This window comes from Mus caroli, unplaced genomic scaffold, assembly GCF_978045245.1.
Source record: "Mus caroli unplaced genomic scaffold, Mus_caroli_1 scaffold_19, whole genome shotgun sequence".
In the NCBI taxonomy this organism is placed as follows: domain Eukaryota; kingdom Metazoa; phylum Chordata; class Mammalia; order Rodentia; family Muridae; genus Mus; species Mus caroli.
In genome coordinates, this window is record NW_028227274.1 from 2089043 (window position 1) to 2106076 (window position 17034).

General features: G+C 44.3%; 1 protein-coding gene across 16 annotated transcripts in view; it reads left to right on the top strand.

Annotated features, from left to right (window-relative positions):
* Nucleotides 1-17034, top strand: part of Svil (supervillin) — a 207326-nt gene that overhangs the window by 166221 nt on the left and 24071 nt on the right. For 12 of the 16 annotated variants that reach the window (XM_029472009.2, XM_085833544.1, XM_085833552.1 and 9 more), the window contains 6 exons: nucleotides 3027-3074; nucleotides 8385-8532; nucleotides 12110-12199; nucleotides 12285-12371; nucleotides 14224-14401; nucleotides 15952-16124. In XM_029472009.2, the coding sequence (XP_029327869.1) occupies nucleotides 3027-3074; nucleotides 8385-8532; nucleotides 12110-12199; nucleotides 12285-12371; nucleotides 14224-14401; nucleotides 15952-16124 (724 nt within the window). The remainder of the gene's footprint in view (nucleotides 1-3026; nucleotides 3075-8384; nucleotides 8533-12109; nucleotides 12200-12284; nucleotides 12372-14223; nucleotides 14402-15951; nucleotides 16125-17034) is intronic. The other 4 variants (XM_085833545.1, XM_085833546.1, XM_085833550.1 and 1 more) reach the window with 1 other exon arrangement.

A 17034-nucleotide genomic window follows, 5' to 3' on the forward strand; every position in this document is an offset into this window, starting at 1 on the left:
ATCAAACACGGGATTCAATTGCGGTCCACGAGGACTTTCTGCCTAATCGTAGGCCTGTTTCATGATGATGAGGTATACCTTTTATTGAGGACCTATATATGAATATCAATTAACTTAAGTCAAATGTGTGAGCATTTCATATGTAGGCGTATCAACAAATTGTTGACTTACAAATGTAGTGATTGTCAGCCTTGGCCAGGTACTCACTACTTCAGCCATGATGACCTTGCCCATGGTGCTGTGGATACAGATGTGCTTGCTGGCTGAGGACAGTGATACACTTGAGCCACACCCAGTTATCCAACTTCTGAAATCAGACAGAGAACATACAGCTAAGCAGCAGAGCTGTCAACTCTGCATGGCGTCACTTCCCAGTGCAATTGTTTTGAAAGACCCATATCCCTACAGTCAGGTCAAAATAGAAATGAAGCTCAAACTGAGATGGATTTCCCACAGGTCTGCTTAGGAGAGTGAGGACTCATGTTATTTCCAGAGTGCTGAAGGTAGAGGATGGGTCTGAACTGCTAGGCACTTGGCTGAGGCTCTTACAGGCAGGAGACTTGGGCTCCCCTGCATTCACTCTTGGGATAGAAAACCCAGTTCTGGAAGCAGCAGGACTTTAGGCCCAACCTGCACCTGCATGTACTACACAGGGTTCACTTGGCTCCCCCTTCTGCAGCCACAGTGAACCCAGTGTTCCTAGACTCTTCGGTGGCCTAGTTCACTTTGGCCTAGACAATAAACTCTTTGAAGTTAAAATAAGCTGATCTATTTTGGGCTCTGTCCCTCACAAGGGGAAATCTCAAGTTCTGTTAAGGCCACGTGGTTTTCAGATACCTCTGACAAGACGCAGCTTCATTTCTTTGCAAGGGCTGAAGCACACAGTACTTCCCTGCTCCTACGTGAGGGAGGCAGTGCCCTAAATCTGTTGTTTTTTACGATGACACTTAGGCTTGCCAGAAAAGTTACTCCAAGTATCATCTCCAGAGAAGGGAAGACACTGGTGACATATGCATGCAGACAAGAGTCTGGTGCCTATGAAAAACTGAGACTTTCTCATGGGTGGCCATCAGGATAACAGGAGGGCGGGTACCACAAGTGTCAGTTTTGCAGCCAAACGCAAAGAAGCTGGACTTATGATCACACACACCCCAATTCTGAGTCTTTCAAATAGCATACATCTATGGTTACCAAACATTTTCTAGCTCATGGTATTTGGTACAGACACAGGTTGCAGCTGTGGGAACATAGAAGAGTAAGCCATGTTCATCCCTCCCATGAAAATCCATGCAACCCTGGCTAGGAAGCATGCTGTGTAAGTTAGGTGGTTAATTCACTTGTTCCAGCAGCTACCTTAAGAAAAGAACATACTTCAGCATGGTGACAGCACTCCCAAAAGAGAAAGACAACCAACATTGACCTGTGGCCTCTGTATGTGCACACACATGTATATCTGCATATACACACATGTACCACAAAACAAAATCAATTCCTATTTCTATTAATACCATACTGATCATTTAAAACTTTGAGGATCTAGTAAGATCCTAGAAAGGACACTAGCAGGCTGGAGAGGCAGCTTAGTGGTTAAGAGCAATGGCTGCTCTTCTAGAGAATCCAGAGTCAATTCCTAGCACACATGGGGGCTCACAACAAGTCTGTAACCCCAATTCCAGGGAATTTGACACCCTCTTCTGGCTTCTGTGGGCATCAGGCATGTACTCAGTGCACAGGCATACATGCAAGCAAATACCTGTACACAAGAAAACAATGTTATTAAATAAAACCATTAGGGGATGGGATGGGAATAGCAGCACACACCCATAATTCCGGCTCTCAGGAGGCTGGGACAGGAGATTTCTGTATGTTCATTCCTCCCCAGGATTCATAGTAAGTTTCAGGTCAACCAAGGATACAGAATAATCCCTCTCTCAAAGCAACAACAACAACACATTAAATAAATAAATACCTTGGAAATCTGTAACTATTTTCTCTGTCAAAGGTGTTCCCAAAGAAACCACGATGTTTCTACCCATGTCTCATCTGAGTCCCTGTGTGATAAAAAGGTCTTATTTGGGCTCATGAGTGGCTCTGAAGAAAGTAAGACTTTTCCTTATTGTTCTTAGCCTTCATCTCCATGAGCAGTTATTTGTTTTTTAAGATATTTCTCAAAATCAAGATTAACGAAATGACTCTTAAGATCACTGATTCCCCCAGCTTCCTTCCTTTCCATGGGAATGATGCTTCTTCATCCCCTCTTCTCTCACTCACAGCCCCTATTCCTGCCTCCTGACTTGAGTGAGTGTAGGTCTGGATGAGCAGGCAGACGCCTGGGCTTCTGAACGTGGCACATGCACTTGGCAGTAAGGACCCAAAGCCACTAAGCAGTAGCACAGACCAGATCCACACTTGCAGGGACATGTGTATTTCAGCAGGATTTGTTCCCATGTCCATCAAGAGAAGGAAAACAAAGCAAAGTCTTCCAGGGTCCCCTGCTGGGTGTCTTCTTCCTTTCTAGCGACCTATAACTAAACCTCAGCCCTACTTGGGCCTAGTCATCATTGCAGTATATAAGGTGACCTATGTCTGTTTGAAGACAGTCATCCAGTGTCTGGGACTTTTTCCAGGAAATCAAATCCCATTGTAGAATTGGCTGTTTTGGGGTCTGTGCCTGTGTGTGAATCTTAGGCAGGAATGGGTTGCCCTAACTGCTGCTGCACTAATAAGGTCAGCTAAGACTGGGATCTCAGATATCACAAAAAAGACCTGAAAATTCAAGGAAGGGACCCTTGCCACATTCATGCTGGAATTGTCTGTCATGGCTGAAGAGTGTCATGCCGTGGGGTGATGTATGCTCATGGGTTGTCAATCCTCCTGTCCCTGGGGAATGGTTGCTTGCCGTTCATGGCGCTGGAATGTGCGCATGTGCATGCTTCTGCCTGACTGAACCCAGGCACAGAGTGATCGGCACAGCAGACTCTGCTTTTCCCGTCCTCTACAATGTTCCTATTTATTTTAACCTGTAGGAAGAAGGAGGACTTACAGATGATAATGCCATTTCTAATGTGCTTTGGGTAAGCCTGACTCTAATGCAGGTGTCCTTCTGTAACAGAACACAGTGGATTCCGCTGGTGGGTGCAAAGCTTAGACACACAGCCTGGAGACAGAGGTACAAAGAGAGAGGTGTCTACCTTATAAACACTACAGAGCATCCTCAGAGCCATGCCTCTGAATAAGGAAGCTGGGGATTCTTAGTGGAATCTTATATGTATATATGTGTATGTATGTATATATGTGCATGCATGTGTCAGTCCTGAGGCAGGATACCAGGACACAGGAGAGTATCCATGGTTTCAGCTGAGTACAGTGCATTCCTGCCCAGGTCACTGTTGGTGACTATTCCCTCAGCTCTGACCCACATCATCTGCCATTACATCAGCATACAGGATAGTGTCCCTCCCCTCATATACTTTGTCCTTTACTGAACATTATTCTTACCTTCTTGATTTTGCTCAGCTGATGATCTTAATCTCTGTGGAGCTGGAGGACACTAACTTGTCCCTGGGTCTTCTTGTACTTTGAAAGCTCATTTCTCTTCAGTCCTGGGCAATATTCATGTGTCTGAATGGACCAAGCTTATTTAGCCATTCACCTTCTGATGGCATCTTGGTTGTTTTCAAGTTTGGGTAATTGTGGGTAAAGTAGCTATAAACAAAAGCCCATGTGCAAATCTTTTTTTGTTAAAACACAAGTTTCAGGTGACTCAGGTGTGAAAGGACAGGACTGAGAAAGTAAATGTGTGCTCAGTCATAAGGGGCTTCCAGATGCCTTGCACAGTGGCTGCATCAAGTTCACATTTCTCCAGTATCCAATGAGGTGTGTCATGTTGCTCAAAGTCTTTGAAAGCTCAAAGGTTTTTAATGTCGGTGTTTTAGATTTTGGCCATACCAAAAGATATATCATAGGGTCACATTTTAACATGTGAGACCTCACAGTGTGCCCCGGTTGACGCTGTTGTCATGTGGTTCTTTTCTATCCACGTGTATTCTTTGTATCCACACCCACACAGATGCTTTCTTCATCCATGTCCCAGTCTCTGAGTTTTAAAGTCCTTTGTAAATCTTGGATAACAATCCTCAGTTAAATACGGTCAGCAAATATTTCCTTCCATTCTGTGGTTTGTCTTTTCATTCTTCTGACAGAATCTTCCACAGAGCAGTTTATTAATCTCAGTGAAGTCCAGCTTGGCAACTAATCCTTTTATGAATCATGCCTTTGGTATTCTACCCCAAAGATGGTCATACCCAGGCTGGGGAAAATAACATGCATGAGGCCATAAGTTTAATCTTAGTAGGGTGGTGTGTATACATGCACGTGCATGTGTGTGATTAAGTTCATGTCTAGAATTTCTCCTATTTCCTCTTGGAAGTTTTATAGTTTTACACTTCACAGATAAGACTATGAGCTATTTGGAGTTAGTTTTTGTGAATTACATATGAGCTAATCTAGGTTGGTTTTTGTTTTATATGTAATCAAAGTATGCAAATATTCTAGCACATGACTTCTTAAAAATACTCTCTTCTCCATAGTATTACCTTATTCCTGTACTCACTGCGGTTCAGTCAGCTGTAGGTATACGGGTCTGGTTCTAGATTTTCTATTCTGTTCTGATGATGTAGTCAATGCCATACTGTTCTGGGTCCTGTAGCTTCATGAATATTCCAGCTAAGAGTTCCACCTTTATCCTTCTTCAGTTTCTGTGGGCTGTTTCAAGGTTTCTGCTTCTCTATATACATTCAAGTTCAAGATAAGCTTATCTATTTATAAAAGAACCTTGTAGGGCTTTTATTAGGACTACATAGGATCTAGAGAATATCAAATTGGTGATAAACATCTATCCATAAACACTGGATATCTTCCACTGAATTTTTATTGTTAAAAAATAACACTCTTTTAACAATTTATGTTTTATGACCTGAAACTTTAGACCATTTTAAGCCATGTATTATCACCTTTAACCGTTGACCCAGATATACATGTTAGCATGCTGATGGATTAGTGTTCTCAGGGATAAGTCCTTTACTTTGCCCCAGAAGTGGTGGTGTCTTGAAGTTTCAAGATTCAAGAGTAGAGAGAAAGAAACAATGTGATTGGACAGTGCACAGGCTCTGAGGCAGGGTGCAGCCTCTGCTTCCTTACCTGCTCCAAGGCTGTGGAGAGTGAGGTGGTGTTCTACCCAATGGTCATCAAATCCCAGGAGATGGTGAGAGGACCAGACCAAAATCACTTAAAATTCTGAGCACAGGGCTTCTACATCATTGTCTCGAATTTCACATTCCCTCGGCACTGATACAAACATGATTCGAAATCTTTGCTCAGGGAAAGGTAACGCTGACTTCTTCACCATCACACAGAACTTTGATGCTTGGCCTTATTTCTATTACTTAGCATATGCTCCTATCATTTCTGCAATCATTTACTCAATGGAAGGTAAAAACTTAACAGCAGGATCACAAGAGTTCTTCCTACGAACCTTGCTAACTGTGGAGGAATTTTGCCTTTTAATTTGCTGCTAATCTTAATGATACCTGTGCTGCACTCTCCTGCCATATCTCATCCCTGTGGGTGAAAAGTGTAGATTTGCTGTGATTTCTCAGTAGGAGAAAGTCAAGCCTGTCTGCAGCATCCTGGAAACACCTCACTGGTTGTCCCGATGTGTCTGCTTAGCCGCCTTTCTTCCCAGCCTCTTCTCTTTCTCTGCCACACCCCCGTCCTCTCTCTCATTCCCTCTGCTTCTCTCTGCCATATTGATGGCATCTGCATTTGCAAGATGTAAAGTAGACCTTCTGCCAGTATTCTGCTTCTGCTCTCGCTATCTAGGCTACCAAGAACCCATCTGCAAGCTACACGACAGGACACAGAACATATCAAATGAGAAAAAGATATAGTGCAGGAAAATCAAGACAATAATGAAGTTTCAAACTGAAAAACGAAAGAGACAAATACAGATTTGTTCATACTTGCAGGAGTTTTCGTTCACTGGGGTGGATCTCCTAGGATTCTCAGGGAATACACACTGTTTACCTGTTATTCCTGCTACAGCCTTAGAAGACCAAGGGGTGCAAACTTGGTGTTCCCCAGGACAAACATGCCAAATAGCCAAGCTATCTAAAATTTCCAGAAAAAGACAAACTTCTGTGTTTAATACTTGCACTTAGGGGGAAATGAAAAAGCAAATTCCTTCTGGAAGGTTAGGGTAGAGCCGCTTTATCCCAGGGCTCAGAACTTTCATCTTCCATAAAAATATTTTGGGTGCTTCCAGAAGAGCTAAGCTGTTGATTGGAGGAAAACATTTTTTCTCAGTCACTAGCCACATGACTTTACTACACTCTGCACTTTGGAGAGGCTATGAGCTCACCATAGAGAAAGGAGCCAATTTTAATGGCATTCTGTATGGTTTCAAGAAATATTTTTTAGCCAACTGCTATGTTGGTTTTAATTAAACCTTACTTGGACACTTCATTTTCAAGCAGACTTATTCTCTCAAACTTCATTGTATCCTTCTGTCAAGAGAACTTCACAGTTTACTTAGTAAATTTACATAGCTAAAGTGTTCTTTGGAATTAGGGTCATGGTATCACTCCTGAGTGGAAAGCTTTTAAAACTGTTAGTAGCATTCATAGTGGCAACAGTGAAAGCTTGTAGGGAAGTTTCCATCCCAGGCAGGATGCCCCTATACCCTTCCCCTGACACAATTTCTGCTTTCCACTCTTCCTGCCACTTCCCTCTCCCTCTTTCTAGTCCCCTCCCATGTCACATGTGATTGTACGTGTCTGTGACCCTGAGACTGTCCTTATGCATTTGACTGAGTATGTATGTGTGTGTGACTATTAATATGTGTGATTGTGTTTGTGTTTATATATGTGTACTGTTAGTGTGTGTGGTTGTGTATATCTATATGTCTATGTGTATCTATGTGTGGCTGTGTATATGAATGTGTCTGACTTTATTTTTCCTTCCTAAACCATGAGCACAATATTTGTGCAGTATGACAGCCTGCTCCATTTAGTACTTCAGTGAGTGCTACCTAAAATCCAAGGTGTTTTCCTTCATGCCCATGATACAGTGATGCAATGATCACGACAGGTCTCAGGTTTAACCCAATCACGCCTGTGTTTGAACTGTCAGTGTTCCCCAATAACAGTCTTACTAGGCCCAGCCCTGGGCCCACACCAGGATCATGCGTTGCATCCAACCTCTGGGACAAGGTTGCCACTGGGTCTGAACTACTAAGGATACCAGAACCACTTCTGGCCGTGAAGTTGTGCGGAGAATCCTGTGCAAGGAAGATTCCTGGGTTAGATGATGGGGACACTGGCGTTTGTCACTTGACCAAGCCCGCTCAGTCAGTCAACAGGTTCTCCAGCGCGGGAGTGAGGATTAAAAGGAAAAAAGACAGTTAGACAACATTGTAGCGTGACCCCAGTCAATTCTGAGACTGAAGGCAAATTTTTATTTTCTAATCCACTTTTTATACCATTTTAATTACATGCAAGTATTTTGGACAAGCAATGCAACAAGGAACAACGCAGTAGTACGATAAGGAACGACTAACAAAGCAGCAAGCAGAGTCCCGGGATTACTCCTAGGATCATTGTTACAAAGGGCTCATCATAGTGCCCGAAATACTTGAGCCCACTTCCTCATCTATGCCCAAAAATCTTGCCTGAGGCCTAGTTCCACCCTAAGACTGAAATTCCTGCCTTATCCTACTTCCCTATCACAGCCTAAAGTTAGATTCTTGCCTTATCTTGTCCTAATGTCAGATTCCTGCCTGAGCTTACTTCCGTGTCCTAGGCCAATGTCAGATTCCTGTCTGAAGCCCACTTCTTTGTCCTTAGCCAATGTCAGACTCCTGCCAAGCGGTACCCCAAAAGGCTTTCCACAGTCACTGAAGTCACCCATGTTAGACTCAAATGCTAAGAACCATTGTTCTCGGTGTGGGTTGTGTCTCCCACAAAAAAATCCTAGGTGTCAGATCTGTTGTGATCTAAAGCCTCCTCCTGGGTTCCTTAGCTGGTGACATCGCTGCAGACCCGGAAGGCCCACCCAGTCCTGGGGAGTCTCATAATTCACATTCCTCCTAACCAGCTCTCCTACTTCACCAACCCTTGAGGAGCTGAGTTGGTTGAATGTTATTAACCAGGCTCTTCGTGAGCCCACATGGGTAAACTCTCCACATGAACTCACCCAGGTTCAGAACACAGGTAAAACAGGGCAGCTTTGTCTCTTAACCTGTTTGTTACTGGGCAAATGCTGCCAGCTGAAGCTTATACCTCCATCTTTCTCCTCTTTTTTTCTTCCTCTGTGCATATTGTACACAGAGAGTCACAGAAAGTCGAGAGAGCCAGATGACGATTGAAGAGAGGAAGCACCTCATCACTGTGCGCGAGGAAGCATGGAAGACAAAGGGCAGAGGCGCTGCCAATGACTCCACACAGTTCACCGTGGCAGGAAGAATGGTGAAGAAAGGTCAGACCTGTGTGTGCATACATCTCTGCATGCATGTCTGTGTGCACACGCAACAAGGCACACCTGTCCATGGAGAGAGAATAGTACATGACAACTCAGGAGGGAGGAGGGAGGCCCCAGTCTTTACATCTCACATTGCACTGGTGTTGAGTGAGCGAGTGCGTTTTGACAGTTGTGTAGGGTGTTTTTGCTGCAGACACCATAGTACTGCGTCTTCAGTATAGGAGGCCTGATCATTATTTTAGAATCATCTGTTTGGAAAATGAGTGCAATTGTAGGATTAAGATGCAATTGCAGCTCTACCAAAAGGGGGAAAAAAAGGAATTTTAACAAATCACTTCCCATAGTTCCTTTAAATTCTTTCCATCTTCATATGGACTGACATACACACATCTAGACACACCTTCCCACCATACTACCACCACCAAGGAAGCCTTTTGTAACAAAGGCAGTTTAGCAATAAGGAGTTCCTCTTGTTCTTTGCAAGTCAGCTCTCATGTCCCTTGACAGCAGGCGTGGTGGAGCACACCTTTAATCCCAGCACTCAGGTGGCAGAGGCAGGTGGAGTTCTGAGTTCAAGGCCAGCCTGGCCTACAAAGTGAGTTCCAGGACAGCCAGGGCTAGACAGAGAAACCCTGTCTCGAAGAACAAAACAAAAACAAAAAAACAAACAAAACAAAAAAAGAAACAAAAATAAGCTGTGGCTGACAGAGGTCAATTTGCAGGCGTGTGTCAAATGTCTAAAAGATGTTCTGAATTCCAGAGAAGAGATAGGGATGCCCTGCAGATCACCACGTGCACCATGGACCCCAGAACTGCTGTGAAACTAAACCCAGAGATAACAGAAACAGTATTACCTTGATCAGTGGTCTCCAGAGAGTTTGAGGATGTTCGTGGCTCTAAGTCATGTTCTATGGCACAAGGTTAAATGTTAGGGTCCCTCAATCATCCATATGCATGGATAATAGTTTCTTAAACTATTATCTAAAATCAGATTTCCCAGTTACTGGTAATGTCTTCACCTAAACTTAGTCTTTGGGTTCTACATCCTCAGTACAGCAGTTCTTCACCTCAGACCTTCCATTCTGAATAGAGCCTAACTCTTTCATGGCATTCAAGAGATGTTTGCCAAAAGGAAGGAGAAGGAAGGAAGGCAAATCTTGGAGGGTAATTTCCTTGAATCTTACTGGAAGAAGCCTTTGAGACAAAGGTGTCAACCTTGAAGGACAGCAGAATGCCATTTGTCCCCACAGGATGAAGTGGGACCTGGCTTTTCTTCAGGGGATCCTGGACCTGTTTAGTCAGGTGTATTCTGGAGCCCAGCCCTCTCCCCACATCTCTCACCCCTCACCACCTACCACCCACCATCAACCCCTTACTAGCAAGAGGCAGGAGTCTGGGCTCAAATCCATTAAAGTCGGCTGGAACTGAACATGAACCAGAGCTCAAGGCTTCAACTGCTGGCTCCAACTTGTATCCTAATGGTGATTTGCCCAGTTTTTATTTTAGTTTATTTTGCCATCTCATCTGAAGAGTCCTAATGGCTCCCCCCATGTACTGCTTCCCTTGTGCCCTGATGCACAGTGCCGGTTTGGATATGGAGTAGTCTACCTCACATTGACTGTTCTGTTCCTATTTCCCTGTACACACTGTGTATTTTCCCGGGGCTCGTAAGTCGTGGGCCTTTCTGAGGGGTAATAATTTCCTTGCTTTTAATCTGATACAAAAGACCACCTCTGTTTTGAACTATTAGTTCTTTTTGATTTGCAATTATATGGCATCTGGTTTTTGTTGACCACAGATACAACAGCCCCAGACCCTACCCCACTGGACATCCACAGGATTCTGATCTCACCGTCCCAGTGAAGACAGTTGCCCATTCAAACAGTTGCAGGGTTTCATTGTTTCTCCCCAGGAAGCTCTGAGCTCTCCTGATTTTCTTTGGACATTCTCTACTTTTTATATTCTATTACTCTGTGTAACAATTACCACATCACAAGATCTCACCAAGTACTCTGAGATGGAAGGAAAGCCTTAGAAAAGCCATCAGTAAAAGACATAAATATATTCCCAGAGAGGAGGCTCATGTCTGTTGCTTTTAGAGTTCACTGAAAACAGCTGTGGGGAGAACTTTGGTTGCTTTAACACTTCGAAACTTCACCCTATATCTCCCGTTGCTTTATGGGGAAACCCATACCTTCTCTAGCTGAGAAGGCAATGTCCCACAGGTCCAGGCATTATGACCTGACTGACAGCAGGGGGCGCTATAGCAGTAGGATTTGTCCTGAGTCTGTGAAGAAGGGTAGATTTTGCTAGTTACTTTGGGACTCTCAGCCTGCTGAGCTGAGAGAGTCTAGTTATTGCTTTTAAAGCCAATGGACTCCTCTGATAACTCAAGCACTTTTTAGTAGGTAATGGGTTGATGTCTGTCCTATTTTGTGACACCCAATTTTACTTCCTCGTGGACATGAGCTTTTTGCTGATCTGGTAACAGAAATGAGTTTTAGAATGTATGCACATATATTTGCAAGTATATATGCAAATGAATATTGAGAAGTGTTTCCATCCAGCCTGTTGCTCAGAACTTAAGTATGGAGCCACTTCCAGTCTTGCCTTTTTCCTGCATTTGAATGCTTCATTAGCATCGCTAGCTCATAGAAGGAAGGAGCAGAAAGCTCCTCTCTTTCTCAGAAGATGAGAGTAACATACATCTCTGTTGTTGTAGGACAGCACTTACACGGCTATGTCCTCTTACACACACACACACATACACACACACACACTGCAGAGGGTGCAGAGAGCAGCAGTAGCACATTAATTCTTTACAAACACTACATTTACTTCCCCAGTGTCCTCTACTTGGGTAGGGGTGGATATCTCTAAACTTCTTCTCTTATGTTTTCATATGTCAGCTGAGTGCCCTCTGTGCTAATAGTCCCCTTTGCACTTTTCATATGTCCTTCAGCCTCTGCTTGAGTAAACACTTCACCCTCCCCCATGTCTTGGGAAACATGATTATTTGCAGCATACCTGAGCTGGGTGAGCTTCATCCTCCCACAATCCCAGATCGGTCTGACGTGTGTTTGCCTATCTTTCTTCTGAATGCTCAGACCTCTGGGTTATTCTCCACACAGTCAGTGCTCATAAGTTCACTCTTGTCATTGCCTCTTCACAGACTGGAGAGAGTCCTGGTGCCTGAGGCTTTGCTGCCTCGGGCAAGGAAACTTACTCCAAACATCCACTGTGGGAGATGGTGCAAATTTGCTTTTCCCCTGTGGCCCTCACTACTCCAGAAAGCCTTCAGAACTCCTTCTTGTTCCAGCATATTCTGGAAGCCATGTACACTCTCACACCATTTATAGGCTATGAAAGTGCTTCCCCTTGTCTTTGCTGTTTATTTTAGAGTATCAGCTTGCCAGCTGCATAGTACATAGGAAGAGAAAATCCTAGGTATGGCTGCATTTGGTGGCCAACCTGTGCATACTTGTGCTGTAAGAACATGTACAGGTTCATTGCGTTCTGTAAACTTCCACAATTAATCTTGAACATGCTAAACTGTCCCCTTTGAATTCTGCAGGTCTGGCGTCACCCACATCCATAACTCCCATCTCATCCCCTCTCTGCAGTAAATCAAGGGGCACTACCCCGGTTTCCAAACCTTTGGAAGGTATGTGTCTCTGTCCACAGTGACATGAGTGTTTGAACAGGGAAGCTCAGGGATGCTTGCTCACAAATGGTTTCTACTTGTTTAGATATTGAAGCCAGACCAGATATGCAGCTGGAATCAGACCTGAAGTTGGACAGACTGGAAACCTTCCTAAGGAGGCTAAATAACAAGGGTATGTGCCAGAGGCCAAAGTGGAGCTTTAGCCTGTCTTACTGCCCCACGCCTGGTCTCTGCTCTCTGAGAACCTCTAAGTCCTAGCTTTCAACTTAACTTTTGGAGTTTTGTTTTGTTTGACAGTTTTTTTATTATTATTATTGCTGTTGATTTGGGGTTGTTTGTTTGTTTGTTTGTTTGTTTGTTTGTTTGAAACAAGGTATCACGTAGACCAGGCTAGCCTTGAACTTACTTCATACCCAAAGATAACCTTGAAGCACAGGCATGTACCACAATAGCAGGCTCTCCAAATCCCACTTCTGATTGGGTTCTCTCTTCAGCCAAGTTATCTCCTTAATTATCTACTTTCAGCAATTTATACACACACATGCTTAAAATCTTTTGTTATTCTTCAAAAAAATGAGCTTGTAGTCAGTACTAACCAGAGTTCTCTGATCCACTTAATATCCTAAATTTGGGGTGCCCGATAGCACACATGTTACTGACTCCAAACCCTTGGGATGCCATCCAATCCAAGTGTCACTCAGTGATTTTTGTCTTTTCACTATAAAGCAGTTAGTGTACAAATAGAAAATCAACTAATTGGATGGGCTTTGAACTTTACACACCATTCCTGCTAAGGCAAAAGATATGTTTTCTAATAATCCCAAATCATTTCTAAAATAAAACTCTAGTAAAAATGATGCAATAAACTATTATAATAATTGGTGACACAAAAGGCAATATGAACAAATAGCCTTTTCTCTCTTGATAAAACGTATCTGTCCATCAAGTACCAGGTACTAGGAGTCCCTACAGGCTGAAAGCTCCACAAACACTGAAACCCAGAGCTATAAGGTCATAACATAATAGTTAATCTAACTGGGTAAGATATATTAACAATGAAATCTATTGCACTGTTGTCTTTGTTAGGGTTTCTATGGCTTTGATAAATACCAGGACCAAAAGCAACCTGGAAAGGAAAGGGATTTATTGATTGACTGATTGATTGGTCTTACAGCTCATCATCCAGGAAAGTCAGGGCAAGTACTCAAGTAAGGCTGGAACCTGGAGGCAAGGACAAGGGTAAAGGTCACAGGGAAGCACTGCTTGCTCTCCTGCTCCTTGTGGCTTCTGCCTGATTTCTCACAGCGTCAAGGACCACCTTCCCAGGGTTTGCACCACCCACAGTGGGCTGGAGCCTTCCACATCAATTGCATAGGTTTGCCCACAGGCCAATCTGTGGGGACTTTTTCTCAATTGGTACTCTCTTTTCCCAAATGACTCTAACCTGTAGCAAGCTGACATAGAACTAGCCCAATACAATGGAGTTACCGTGATCTAGTCCATGGTCACCTGGCAACAGCCATGACCACTGCAGTGTTCTACCTGCTCTGGGAAGTAAAGTTTTATTGAAACATAGCTATATCCTTTCGTTGACCTGCTGTCTGTCCATAGCCACTTTTGCACCATAACAGCAGGGTTGGAAATTGCACCAGAAGCTGTGTGCTCTCCTCAAAGTGGCCCCAAATGCTTCCTAGTTCTTTCCAGAAAATGTTTGCAGAAACCTAATATGGGACAAGGCTAAGGTTAGCTCCCTCTAGTAGAAATGGGTCAGGTTAGCAAGTGCTCCTGTGTTTGAGGGCAAGGTCGTCCTGTTTCCTGTCCTGACCATCACTGTGCAGGTGGGATACCCCCTGTGAGATGCACAGGGAGCCGGGGTGCAGGGGTAGGCAGGAAAAGGGCTTCAGACGGCACTGCTGTGCTTTCCCCACTCCGGGAACTTAGAGAGGGGACATAAAGCATTGCAGGGAAAGGTCACAGCAATTGTTTATTGAAAGCTCATAGTGTATTTGCTCCATTATTGGTAGTTGCTGGGATACAGGAAACGGTTCTCACGGTCACTGGCAAATCTGTCAAGGAGGTGATGAAGTTGGATGATGATGAAACATTTGGCAAATTCTACCGCAGCACTGATCACAATATACCCAGAAGTCCTGTGGAGCTGGAGGAGGACTTCGATGTCATTTTCGACCCTTATGCTCCCAAGTGAGTTTGAGGATGGCTCCTTTCACATGCTCCCCCTGTCGGCTCACCAGAAACTTCTGCCATGCGTATTGCTCTAGAACAGGGTACACAGTGCCTCAGGGTCAGCCTGCTGTCCTTGAATTCTGCTGCCTGTGCCCTTGAGGGGTATGACTGGTTTTCATGTCACCCAAGCATTGTTCTGCAGTGTTTTATAACATCACCACTAAGAGTTTTCCATAATTCTCCCACTGGACACCACTGAACTTGCTCATAACTGGATATTTGATTTACATGAGCTCAGATTAGCAGAGTGAATTATGAAATTAGGAGCCATAGTTCTTTGCTTCCAAAAATGTATAAAATTGACATATGTCCATGGGCTTTCTCAGAGGCACCCAAAGATGCCCAAGCAAACTCTATAAAAAGTGATTATGTCTTAGGATTCCAGAAAATACATGTGTTGAACTGAGATCAACAAAAACAAACAAGAAACAAACTTGGGAGACAATTTAGTTTAAACTGAAGTGTGCCTTGAGTGCACAGAGACAGTTGCAGCACATTCTCTCTTAAGGCTGTCTTTCCATATGCTGGCTTCTCTCTTGATCAAACTACAACCATAGGGAAAGAGGTCCCCGCATCCACCACCAGATGGACAGGCAACTCAGAGTCAGTTCCCATTAGATTCTCCAAGACCAGGTTTGTAGATCATTGTTCCACTTGGGTCCAAAGTCCATCTCTAAACCATTCATGCAGTCTAGCAGAAAGATGATGCCCTCCACCCAGAGGAATAAGATGAACCCCAGAGGAAACCCCATATAGCATTAGGGGGCACTTGTTCTAAGCAAGCTGCACACAGCCCACACTGCACACCTCTGCTCTTCCCTATGCAATTGTCAGAGCACCAGTGTCTTCCAGGAGTATGTTCACTTGTGGAAGGTTCTCATCAACTCCTCCTGGTGCAATGTGCTGCTTCACATGTTTCTCTGTCCAGTTCACCTTCTCCCCACTCAGCCATCATTGCTGAAGCTGTTATATATAATTGTGAAATGGAATAATTTAAACAAAAGTATATTTGTGCTCATATACATACTGGTGGTACACAGAGACCTAAGCCCTTGGCAGTTCTTTATCACCACAGGAGTCTGTTGGGAGGTCATACCACTGATACACTGCTTCCACAGACTGCTCTACCCAGACTTCAGTGAGACAAGTCTCTGGGACCAGAGATGATTCTGAAGGCCTCTTTTATTCCAGTATACTCTTCACAGGCACGGTTCTTTTCCTTGGGTACCTGGTAGACTGAGTTAATAAGAGCTGTGAACAGAAAAGCTATGTTTGTAGAAAAAATTTAGTCTGGGGCAAAAAGGTTCAATGGAAGTAGAGTTGTCATCTGCCAAGTCCAAGAAATTGTTGGTGATAGCAACAGTAGGTGTGTGTATGCACACGTCCCCTGAGTGTCCAGGCTCTCTAACCCACACAAAATCATGAAGTAAAAATAGTGGACTCTATTGCCCTGGGTCCAAGACCAGAAAGTAAAGTGACATCCTGGGCCACTTCTACTTTGCCTGCAGGTTGACATCTTCTGTGGCAGAGCATAAGCGCCAGGTCAGGCCCAAGCGCCGGGTCCAGGCTTCCAAGAACCCTCTCAAGCTGCTGGCAGCACGAGACGACCTCCTTCAGGAATACACAGAGCAAAGGCTAAACGTGGCCTTCATGGAGTCCAAGCGGATGAAAGTGGAAAAGAGTGAGTGTGGGGCTGCAGCCTGCCTCCCAGGCCTGAGCGAGCACCGCCTGTGTGTTAACCTTTGATCTGCCTTGCAGCCACCTCAGCAGGTGTTCAGAGAACACTTCTTTACGAAAGTGACTACACAGACACATGTATGCCTGCTTCAAATTTAAAGATTTCTCACTAAATTGATGCTGAAATTATGCTGTTTTGCTGAGTTGGGTCTCGAGATGGAAGTGTCTCTGGATTTTGTAATCCCTCCAGCTTTCAGCTCTGGCACACCCAAGCACAGCAATTCTCCACTGAATCTAAGAGGGTTTGAGGCGATCTCCTGTGGATACCCAAAGGAGATGCACATCCTCACCCAGCACTTGAAACCACTGCTTTCAGATTATGCTGGGAGAGGTCCTGGGACTGCGTGGAGATAGGTTAGGTGGGTTAGGGTGGGGGACTTGGAATGAACTGGAATGGTTGGTCTCTGACTCTACCCTGACCCTGAGCTACATCTCGGCTTTATCTGGCCTAGAGTGTGAGTTCCACTATGTCAAATTGTAATTTCCATGGCAGTAATAGCATCCATAATCTTGATATTTAAATATTTCTGTCGTAGTCCTTATTTTTCCTTTTAGTGTTTGTAAATTGATTTGACAAAGGTTTTTGGTTTGAGAGTATTTAGTGGTGTACATGCCTGCAATCCTAGCACTCGGTGTTCAAACATGGTAGAACCCCAAGTTCTAGGATAGTCTGGACTACATAGGGAGACCCTATCTCCAAAACTAAGGGAGGGCGGGGGAAGGGAGGGAGGGGGAAGGGAGGGAGAGAGAAGGGAGGGAGGGGGAAGGGAGGGAGGGCAGGGGAAGGGGAGTGGAGTTCCTTCCAGCTCCCTCCACCGTAAACCATCCAACCTTTCTCCACGCAATGGAAGAAG